This window comes from Carassius auratus, chromosome 17, assembly GCF_003368295.1.
Source record: "Carassius auratus strain Wakin chromosome 17, ASM336829v1, whole genome shotgun sequence".
Taxonomy (NCBI): Eukaryota; Metazoa; Chordata; class Actinopteri; order Cypriniformes; family Cyprinidae; genus Carassius; species Carassius auratus.
Genome location: NC_039259.1, coordinates 25,194,210 through 25,205,962, shown reverse-complemented (window position 1 = coordinate 25,205,962; position 11,753 = coordinate 25,194,210). Strand labels below are relative to the sequence as shown.

Below are 11,753 nucleotides of genomic sequence, written 5' to 3'. Positions count from 1 at the left end.
AGGAATCAACAGCCAGAATTGATTCGAAATGTTTGGAACCTGTGTAAAGTATTAAAGAAAGGTGATGTGTTTTTTTTCTTTTCTTTTTTTAAATACTACACCCTTATGAAAAAGTAGTATACTTCAAGATTATATACTTAAGTAAAGTTCAAGTGTATTTTTAAAAATAGCCTACGTTATGTAGCAAGTATACAAATATCAATGTTCTAGTAGTATATTTGTAAGTGTACTGTTTCAATACTGCTTGGGACTAAATTGTCCCACTTTCTAGTATATAAAAGTATACTTTAAGTATAACAGCAAACTTTGAATAATTTGTATATATTTTGCTGTATGAATATCTGAACATACAAAACATCCAAAGAAAGAACAGGGTATCTGCCTGAAAACAAAAAAATGTTATTCTAGCTTCACGCATTCTTTTTTAAACACTTGAATGTGTTTCATAAAAAATAAATAACATTTTGAAGAAAAAGCTGAAAAAAGACTATGAATTGGATTCAGAATGATAATCAAAATGTAGATGAAGCCGATCAACATCACAAAGCTTGACTGTAATTATTACCTCTTCATCTGTCATTTTATTTGATAACTTTACAGTTTTGATGCTGTTTCATGTCAGATGAGCATGTTAGATTACATGTGTTAGTATCTGGTGTTTCTTTTTTCTTCTTCACTTGTGTTTTTTTTTTTTTTTTTTTGGAAATTCTGTGCAAAAGATGTGTACTAGCGCCCTCTGCCGTATAATAATGGAAACACGGATTCTAGGAGTATAGCTCAAATATATTTAGAATTTTTGTAAGTTTACTGTTGTTATTTTAAGTATATTTCTGAGGAGTACATAAATCCCATTTCTGAGAAGTACATAAAAGCTAAACGCATACTTTCGTATTTGTAGTTTAAAGAAGTATACTAATATCACACTTGAATAAATTTATTTTCTGTAAGGGCAGCCAGGGCCTGAATTTTGGAAAATGGGGGGAAATTTCCCCTTTAGGTGGGGATTTTTTTTTTTGTGGTCAATTTTTTTTTAATTTGAAGGAAGAGTTAACATATTTTTTAAACATTCAATCATTCAAACATTCAATCAGTTAAAAAACTGTTTTTTCTTCCAGGTCTGTTGTGAGCGCATTCACGATGCTGCATTGACGCTGCTGACTTATGACGCTGCTATCGTATTTTCTGGCGCGTCCAATAACAGAGATAACACTTCAGCAGCATCGGACGTCATCAGCATTAATGCAGAGTCGTGAACTCTTTCACAACAGACCCAGAAGAGAAGACAATGCTGAATAAAGTTTTTTTTTTTTTTTAGACCAAAATGTATTTTCTATGCTTCAACAAATTCTGGCTGACCCTCTGATGTCACATGAACTACTTTGACTATGTTTTTATTACCTTCCTGGACACTGACAGTATACCGTACATACATTTTCAATGGAGGGACAGAAAGCTCTCGGACTAAATCTAAAATATCTTAAACTGTGTTCAGAAGATGAACGGAGGTCTTACGGGTTTGGAACGACATGAGGGTAGGTCATTAATGACATAATTTTCATTTTTGGGTGAACTAATGCTTTAAATGTTTCGTCACCCAGTGTATTTGTGTTTTACAGTTTATAATGTAGATTCATATTTTTATTATGAGGAAGCTAAAAATAACTTTGCTTTCAAACTCTGAATTGAATCGATTTGAACTAAACAAGAAAAGTAAATTAAACAGTCTGTGATAAAATAAGAATTGATAAACTGAGAAACTGAATAATCTGTGTAACTTTAAAACAGTGTTAGAGACTGTAAAAAAATGCATATAGCTAAAAATTGCCAATATATTTTTTGCCTTCTCGACCACTTTTTAAACCAAATTTGCCTCTCCCAAAAAATCAATTAATAAGTAAGTGACATGACATAGAGCCAAGTATGGTGACCCATACTAAGAATTCGTGCTCTGCATTTAACCCATCCAAAGTGTACACAGCAGTGAACACACACACACACACTGTGAACACACACCCGGATCAGTTGGCAGCCATTTATACAGTAATCTACTTGTTTGTAGTTTCACTATACAGACCAACGCCCACAATAATTACAAATGAATAATGAATTCCTTCCATAACTGTCAAATCCTGAAGTGATTTTTTACATTGTAGCAGCTACAACATTCTTTAGATAGGCTATGAAAACAGTGAAATTAAGATTAATTTTGAAGTAATCTTATTTTCAGTTTTTTGTATTCGTAAATATTGAAATAAGTGTAAACACGGCATCGCAGTGCAGGTTAACAGGTTAAGACCTCTAAAATGATTTGACCAATTAAAAGTTTTATTCAAAATCAAAGCAACCGTATGTATGATCTATGATTTACAATTTTGGGATGATGTTTATACATCTGCTTTGGCCCTAATACTTTGTTATTGGTTTTTGTAACATGATATGTACTTCACTTGGGTTTCTAATTATACTCAGGGGTCGAATTGAGGGGGATGGTATCTCCCATTCAGGCAAGAATCTTTTTTTCTACCAGTGCTAGTGTGTGTGTGTGTGGGGGGGGGGGGGGGGATGGGGGTGCTAAGAAAATTAATCATATTGATGACGTCAGAGTTACTTCATAAAGAAATGGGGCTAAACCGGGGATATAAAAAATTATGACGTTAGTAAAACCACCATCCCCCCTTACCATCCCCATTTGATTATTGATGTTGTGTATTATGTCAAACTTATCATGCAAATAAAATGTTAAAATCTTCTACTTATAATAATTCACAAACATAAAAATGGTGATTGCCCAATCAGAACTTGCTAGTAACACTGTATTGTTACTCTAACAAACTGCACACAAGTTGGCTCAAGTTTTTTAAGATTTTTCCTTGATTAGAATTTAAAGACATTTCCCTGTATAATGTTATTGTGCTGTATGTGTGACTGTGAGGGACTGAGACACTGCTATTCATTTTATACAATAGTGCAGTGCAATACAGTGTTTCATTGCTTGAAATGAATCTGTTTTTGAATTAATCGAGTGAGCCAATGGTCCATTCAGATGTTTCTAACGGAATCAGCCATTTTGAAAGAATCATTTGATTTGAATAATTCAATAAATCATTTATTAAACTGGCAATTTTATTTTACTATCCATGACTCACCTAAACTAGCCAAGGCGCCAGCACAAAAACACATTCAACAAAATATCAATCATCTACATTGACCAAAATTACTCAACTTCAGGCACCAGGAAGGGAAAAAAAGTTTAAATTGTTAATTTAATAAGGAAAATTTGAATTGAGTAAAATTTACTTCAAGATAACCAAAAATAACCAAAGATATTGACCACACCACCCCCACAGAAATGTTTTTACAATTCGACTACTGATTACTCACCAATGTTCATCCACAGGTTCTCATCTCCCAACTCGAAAAACAATTTCAATTGTTTCAACAATTGGAAATAACTGGCTGTAGGCTTTTTAGCTTGAGGAGTTAATACTATATCAAATATAAAAAGCATTTAAATGATTACGTATCTATTATTTCCAACAGTTGCAATGAAGTTTCTCCAATGTATGCAACATAAATAACCATTTATACATAATACTACATGAGTGCATGCTTTCAAAGTTCAAACAAGCGCGATACACATGGATGTAGTTGTATAAAGTTTATTTGTTAATGGGACAAACTGACATTGAGATTAGTCTGTCTAATCGACCGACTGCATGTCTTTGTCTCTGAGATCTTGTTGTTCTTCGGACAGTGTGTCTGTGACCGTCTCCTCTGTGAAGTTGGACTCCATGTCGACCTGTTGCTCACCCTGAGCGTCGTCTGCGCTCTCAACGCAGATGTTCGAGTCCTCGTAGGCCTCTGGCGGCAGATGGCGATGGATGGTGAATGCTGTCGAGAGTTCCTGTAGCCGAGCTTTCTCTGCCTTCAGGTTGGCAAGCTCTTTGGCCAGTGGCGTCACATCTGCGGGAGACTTACAGGTTGGTTCAATGGGGGTGTTTGCATCTTCAGTGACCGCTTCTGTTGGGCCTGTCACTTCCTCTTTAGGAACTGCCACTTCCTCTGTAGTTTCCTCAGTAGTCATTGGCTCGCTAGCAGCCGAGTTTTCGACTCCAGGCTGTTGGGACCCGTGGAGCTTCTCATACAGGGTTTTCCTCTCGTCCTGAAGCGCTCTACACAGATTCTCCAGTTTCTGGGTCTTCAGGGTGATGAGTTCAAACTCCTTCTCCTTCAGCGCTTTCTGCGTACAGATAGTTGATAAATCCTTAAAGTGCCTCTTTTATGCCATTTCCAATATTGCCTTTCATGCAGTGTGTAATGTAGCTGTATGTGAAAGTAAACGATCTGCAAAGTTGTAAAACTAAAAAGTGCACGATAAAGTTATTGTCTCCCAAAAATAAAAAATCAACTCTGAACAGGGGAAATGAGTCGTTAGTAATTCGAATCCCACTTTGGGTAACACATTTGCATAATGCGAGCCTATTGTTACGTCATTCTACTGATGACTGCTTGTCTAATCTCTGCGAGCTCAACGTGGGATCTACAGAACGCTTGCTGTTGGGCAATGGATCAATATCTTGTTTATTTGGACCAGCTGCTCCACTGAATCACAACCTGTAAGTTTGATAAATAATAGATGTTTATATTTTCTATAGAGCATTTCAAATACAGAATTATTGAAAAAGGCATATTGTTTCAGGAACACGTTGTACGCGGTAGACCAACCACAACAGCCTCGGCCAATCAGAGCATTAGAGGACTTTAGAGAAACTGGATCTTTGAACTGCTTCGAATTAATCGTTTGAGAAACGCTGGAGAATGAGTTGATATTAAATGCATATTTTGAGAAAACAAAAGGGTTATGTGACCTTGCATGCATGTAATCCCATTGTAGGAGACTCCCAAAACAATATTAGGATTCATAAAAATGGCATAATGGGGGTTAACTTTAAAAATGTTTACATGTTTACAACTTTGTTGGCATCTATGGTTCAGTGAAGATCTTTTAACATGCATGGAACCATTGCACAAAAGTTTCTTTACAGTGAATCAAAAGGTTAAAAAGGTTTGTTATAACTAAGAACTAATTACTATAAGGTTCTTTGGAGAACCTACTATGTTTAACTGATTTCAACCATATTGAAGTATGATTGATATATAACCTGAGCAACTTACATCTCCAACCATATCAATGAGAGCTTTATTGCAGCCATCAAAACGGGATTTCCAGGCCACTGCCTCCTTCTCCAACTTCTTCATCTTCTTTGCCATCTGTAAGACAAATCAAGAGAGATCAAATCAGACAGACAGCAAGCTGCTTTTTACCTTTACTTATATAGCACTTTTAAAAGGACAGTGTGTCAAAGCAGCTTTACAGTATTAAATAGGAAAATTTGTATGTAATAATACAAAAGAACAACAGTAAACACTCAGTTTCAGTTAAAGTCAGTTCATCTTCTTATGTAGTAGGCCTATCATATTTTCATATTTCACATTATATTTTTATTCATATTTTGAACTTGCTTTAATTTAAATTAAATGTTCAGTTTTCTATTTTTTAGGCTATAGTTTTAGGAAGATTGTTGTGTGCTTTTGTCATATTATTATTATTTTAGATATTACTGTTTAGGTTTAATTCAGTTTTCTATTTTTTAGGCTATAGTTTTAGGAAGATTGTTGTGTGCTTTTATCATATTATTATTATTATTATTATTATTTTAGATATTACTGTTTAGGTTTAATTCAGTTTTTTTATTTCAGTTATAGTTTAGTTTAAGTCTATTCATTTGGAGTTAGTACTTTTAGTGCTTCAGCTTAAACGTAGGCAACATTTCTAATTTGTGTCTAGTTTTAAGATTTTCAACTAATTTATTTCAGATTTATTTCAGTTTATTTCTTTTAATTAACAGAACTCAGCATTTATTTTATTGGAGAAAGGGTTTTATTTTATTTTTATATATTACTATTTAGGTTTAATATATTTTTATTTAAGTTTTAGTTGCAGTTTTAGATTTATTCATTTCTAGTTAGTTATTTTGCTGCTTCAGCTAAAACTTGTTTTAGTCTTAGTTTTAGTTTTGGTTGCCAATGCAACATTTCTAATTTTTCTGTAGTTTAAGATTTTCTGTAAAAAAAAAAAAATCTTTTTTTTTTTTTTTTTTTTAAATAACAAAAATGTTTTTATTAGTGTAAGTCTTAGTCACCAATAATAAGCCTGATTAAACATGCTAGAAATGAACCCTAATGTTCTGTCCAGGGTCTGAGAGACACACTAAAGATTGATGCATTTAATATAAGACTCTTAAACGAGTTTCGACACGTTTGAAATGTTTTCTATGTTGGACCTATCCACATTTCTGAAAGGTATGTGCTGAAGTTTCAATAATATATACATAATTAGTTTGGAGGGATTGGGTATGTGAGGAATGTATATATATAAAAAAGATTTTATCATTTCAGAGATATACACCTTGTCCATGTCCTGTTTGAAGCTGGCGTACACATTATGGCTCTTAGACACCGTTCCTTGGAATTCATCAAACTTCTCAGAATATACTGCAAGCTGACAGAATAGAAATTTGTTAATTTCAGAACAAATTTGAGAGAACAATAGTGATGTGTATCATTCATTATAAATGTACCTGAGCCTTCATGTCAGTCTCTTGTTCTTTCAGAAGTTTAACCTGTAATTTGGCCTCTGCAGTCTGCTTCAGTAACTGGAGAACAATTATAGATCGGAAGTAAAAAAAAAAATCCCAGAAAACAAGAGTAAACTTATTTCAGGAGTTACCTACATTGAACAATGGCAGCAATGTATTTATACTTCACTGGACTCAAACTAGCAGAAATATAATTTGTGCAATAAGAATATGTTTTATTATATGAAATCATGGGACGTTTTACTCACATGTTCCTTTTGCAGCTTGTGTTTCTCTTCAGCTTCTTTGAGCATCATGTTGGCCTGTGTGAGTTTTGTCTCCAGTAATTTCTGCTGCAGGTCTCTGTGCTTGAACACTTTTTCAAGATTCTGCATGGAGGCCAAAACACAACCTCTCAGTTTTTATTAAATGTGTTTATTGCTATCCACATTATATTTAAAGGACTATTTTACACAAAAATATTAATTTGATAAATGATTTTTTACTCATCCTGTAGATGAGCGTGTTTCTTCAACTGAACAGGTTTGGAGATTTGTAGCATTCCATCACTTGCTCACCAATGGATCCTCTGCAGTGAATGGGTGCCGTCAGAATGAGAGTCCAAACCACGGATTTAAAACATAAAAATAATCCACACCACTCCAGTCCATCAATTAAAATCTTGTGAGATGAAAAGCTGCGTGTTTGTAAGAAACAAATACATTATTAAGATGAATCATCTAGACATTTAATATTTTAACTAATGCTTCTTGCAAAAATAGTCCATAATCCATGATAATGCTTCCTCCAGTGAAAAATGAATCCCCTGTTTTTCTCTCTCACATCAAAATCTACCCAAATGTGCTTAGAATAATTTTGGACTGTTTTCACTTGTAAACAATGCTTGCCTTGATCTTTGCATATTTCTCTCCTGATTCAACAGTTTGAAGTTGTTGAAAATATCATAATGTTGGATATGTTTCTTAAAAAAAATGCATCTTTTTGCTTCTCAAGATGCTAATTGATGAACTGGAGTGGTGTGGATTGCTTGTGGATTAATGTGATGTTTTTATCAGATGTTTGGACTCTCATTCTGACGGCACCCATTCACTGCAGAGGATCCATAGGTGAGGGATTTATTGTTAATGCAAAATTTCTCTAAATCTGTTCAGATAAAGAAACACACTCATCTACATTTTGGACAAATTGACCTTCATGTTAGAACATAACTAACACTGAAATAAAAAAGGATAAAAAACTATGTGGACTGGTTTTCCCTCACCGCCTCTCGCTGGTCATATTTAGATATGAGGTCCTTGAGTTTCTCAGCCAGGTCGCTGTTCTCTTGACACAGTTTGTTGTTTCGGCTGCTGTGCTCCTCGATCTGGGCCTGGATGTCCGTCAGTGTGCTCTGGAAATGCGTGGTGATTTCCTTCCGCTTCAGGTCATCCTCACGGCACCGCTGTAGAGTTTCCTCCTGCACCAAAATATGGTATTTGTCAATGTTTTATAGTTTTAGTAAAAATAAATGTTTTTATTATTAGAGTATGAAGTCTTTCTCCTTCAAATTTTTTATGTTAAATTCAATGCATTACTTGTTATTTGTGAATTTATTAGCAGTTTCGGAGTGGAAAAACTGTGGTTTCAGTACGAGTTCTCAACATTGATACAATGTTTAAAATCTAAGAATGTTTCAAAATGGAAAAAACGACACACTTTTGCTTTTTAATATTGATTGCAGGTTTTGATTTGTGCTCATTAGCAGATACCGGTGCATGGTTCAAACAAGCTCTGATGTTTTAACACAAGCATGTGCATGATATTGTCACCTTTAGCGTCTTGTTGTGTCTCTGCAGCTCTCTGCACAGGCCTTCTAGTTTGCTGCGGGCCAGAACGGCTCGGCTGTGTTCACTCTGAAGCTGATCCTTCTCCTTCAGCACCTGGAGAAGTTTCTTCTGCAGGACCTTCAGCTGTTTCTGGTCCGAGCGGTGCTCCTCCAACTGCAGGTTACATGTACACTAAATATCTATCTATCTATCTATCTATCTATCTATAATTAATTAATTAATTAATTAAAATGGAAATGTACAACACAAGACAGACTAATATAGGATATCCCTAAACAAAAAAAGTATTTATATTTTTTTATTTGCTTTAATATACTTAAAATTATACCTAACAGGTTATTAAATCACAAAAGTATAAACATAAAAGTTTTTTTTTTTCTGCTCAATATTTATTATGCTTTATATGTACTATATAAATGATTATTTATTTATTAAGATGATTTTTGTAATGGAATTTTTATTTTATTATTCATTTACATTTAGAAATGATTTATTTGAAATGTGTAAGACCGTTTACTATAGGACAATCCAAAACAAAACTGCACTGAAATAAAAGAGTTTTAACATAGAAGGATGCAAAGTCTTTCTTTTTCTTAATATACTTGAAATGTTTCCACAAAGTCAATTTACCTTTTTTTCATTTAACTAGTATTTTCAATGAGGTAGCTTGTTAAAAAGTGATTTATTTTTATGTTTTAAAGGCAGAACGTTGTTGATGACTGTACTCACCAGTTCAGCGTGTTTTTTAATGAGAGCCTCCAGTTTCTGCTCGGGGCTTCCCAGTTTATTCAGGCTCTGCATGAGCTGCATGGCTTCCTTCCCTGTGATTTGTTACACAATGTTGTTTGGTCACAGAGTTTGATAGCATTAAGTAAGAAAATAATTTGGTTTAATTGATCACTAATGACATTTCAGATAGATTAACATGGGGTTAAATTTCTTGCATGTGACTCACCGAGGCCTTTCAGCATCTTCTTCTCCTTTTTCTGGTCTTTGGTTTTGTCTTGAACGGCCTCTTCCTCAACATCCTCGGCCTCACCTGGCTGTTCGCTCACCTGATAGGTGCTGATGATGTCCTCCAGCTGTTGACTCAGATCCTCGGTGAGGTCATGGGTCACTTCAGCCTTGGTGTCACCATTTGTAGACTGGGAACAGCTCTCCATTCTGATGGAAATCTGCTTCTGAGAAAGGATAGAGACGCTTTAAGATTGAACAACAGAGCTATCTCATCACAGGTTTTGATTCCCATTAAATCCTGTTAGTAGTTGGTGTTATTATTTTCCTTTTTTTCACTTTGAAACAATTTTTACTCAGAAATTGCTAGTAAATTTTACAAACAATTCAAGAATTCAAGAAACACTGAAATTAACAAGAAATTTGAAATTTTGTTTTCTATGTAATCCAGTAATCTTTTATGTATTTTCAGCTTAGAAAAATCATTTTTATGACATTACAAAAAATGAAAAATGTATCAATCTTTTATAATGTTTAATGTGATGGTAATTATTTCTATTTTTGGAGAAAAACATTTAAGATTTATTTAGTAGTCTTTGATTCATAAAATACAAAGAAATACATCTTTTTAATATTTTATATTAATGAATGATAGAAATTCATACATATATATATATATTTTTTTTTTTATTTTTTATGTTCCCATTATGTTATGAAAATATTAATCGTAAATGTTGTCTGGACATTCAAAACATTGAGTTTTTTAAATGCAACAAATGTTTCTCTTAGTTATGAGAATGTTAACGAACATTCCATTTTTTCATTTCGGAAAGATTATGAGGATGTTACATTTGAATGTGAATCTGAACATTCTGAAACAAGTAACAACATTTTAAAAAAAATAGAGATGAACATCCAACTAAAACAATTAAGGAAAAAAAAAACATTCCATGAGTGATGTAAATGCAGTTTTTGTGCTAAAGTTTAAGAACATTATTAAAGACCACATCATTTTGACTGAACATGCTATTCCTGTTCCTGGAAGAACGTTTGTTCAGAACTTTGATCCAGAACAGAGGCCCTTGCCAGAACTTTCTGAGAACGTTCCCTGTAATGAAATGTAGTAACAGGGACAGCAATTTTTGCTTCTAAACTAATGAACAAATTGTAAACATAAATACCCAAAGATATTGTGAAATAGAATTTCCATGATTGTATCACACTATTCAGAAATTATTTCAAATTAGACATACTTTAAACTTCACAACTAGAGCTTTAAAGGAATCTTTCATAGAAAAATTCTTATAGAATCACTTGAAAATCACCCGTATGTTTAACAGTGAAACAGTCAGATCAGATCATGAAGTGCGATGACTGCTTTATGTGTATCTGCTCTTAATTATTGTAAAGAGCTGCTTGGGGTTGTTTGTCCTCTGACTGTCTGTTTACCCCGTTCATCAGGTTAAATTTAGCCGCTCTGTCCGGGCTGATGACTCCCTCTTTCACAAGAACAGCACATGGCACCTGTTCATGGCCTGGAGTCTATTTCAAGAGACTCTCAATATGGTCAGCTTGTCTGTTTATTCTCCAGCATGTCAGCATTCATGAGTGTTCAAATGATAGTTTGTAAAACTGCACTGCACATTTAATAATAATAATAAAAAAAGTATAAATATATATATACATATACATTTTTTTAAATGCAAAATAGTTTTATTTTTCAGAATGCTTTCTACCTTCCAGTTGACCTACACTGAACTTTCATGCATTTGAATATATTTCCATTCCTCTTGCTCTTATATCTTCAAGGATTCAACAGACACACAAGACTTTTACACAGAAATTGAGTCTAAAAACACACGCTGTGTTACACTGAAACATGCGGAGCACGTCGATATATATATTTACCTTAACCGTATGACAAACATGCAGTCAAACCAGTTCACGTTTTAAAAGCTATAAAGACAGTATATGAGATGTTGGGTAAAGTTCAGGAGACGAGAGGAAACACTTACCAGCAGGAGCAGTGAGGGAATGAGTGAGTGAGAGGAGCAGAAGCTCTCAGGACAAACACAGCAGCTGCTGGAGGAAGACAGACCTTAAAATAATCAGGAGGGATCGTCCAACACGCTGACTCTCAAACCATGCTCCGTAGATTGAGAATATCATGCGTGGATTCTGTCTGATCGTTGGGAAATCTGTAGACATGAATGACAAAGGCAAAAATGTTTCAAAACAAATCAGAGCATTTTAGAATCTGAATATTATAATATGAAATTGAGAATCTCATGAATTTTACTTTTTGTTTTTGCTG

General features: G+C 34.0%; 1 protein-coding gene across 1 annotated transcript; it reads right to left on the bottom strand.

The window, feature by feature from the left end:
• Positions 1 to 3,643: 3,643 nt before the first annotated feature.
• Positions 3,644 to 11,598, bottom strand: txlnbb (taxilin beta b). Its single transcript, XM_026286620.1, has 10 exons — positions 11,455 to 11,598; positions 9,441 to 9,666; positions 9,215 to 9,306; positions 8,468 to 8,638; positions 7,921 to 8,115; positions 6,908 to 7,027; positions 6,642 to 6,716; positions 6,470 to 6,562; positions 5,176 to 5,271; positions 3,644 to 4,240 (listed from the first exon to the last, which is right to left on the bottom strand). Exons 2-10 carry the CDS (start codon positions 9,646 to 9,648, stop codon positions 3,701 to 3,703), a joined length of 1,590 nt encoding a protein of 529 aa, XP_026142405.1. The 5' UTR covers positions 9,649 to 9,666; positions 11,455 to 11,598; the 3' UTR covers positions 3,644 to 3,700.
• Positions 11,599 to 11,753: the final 155 nt, after the last annotated feature.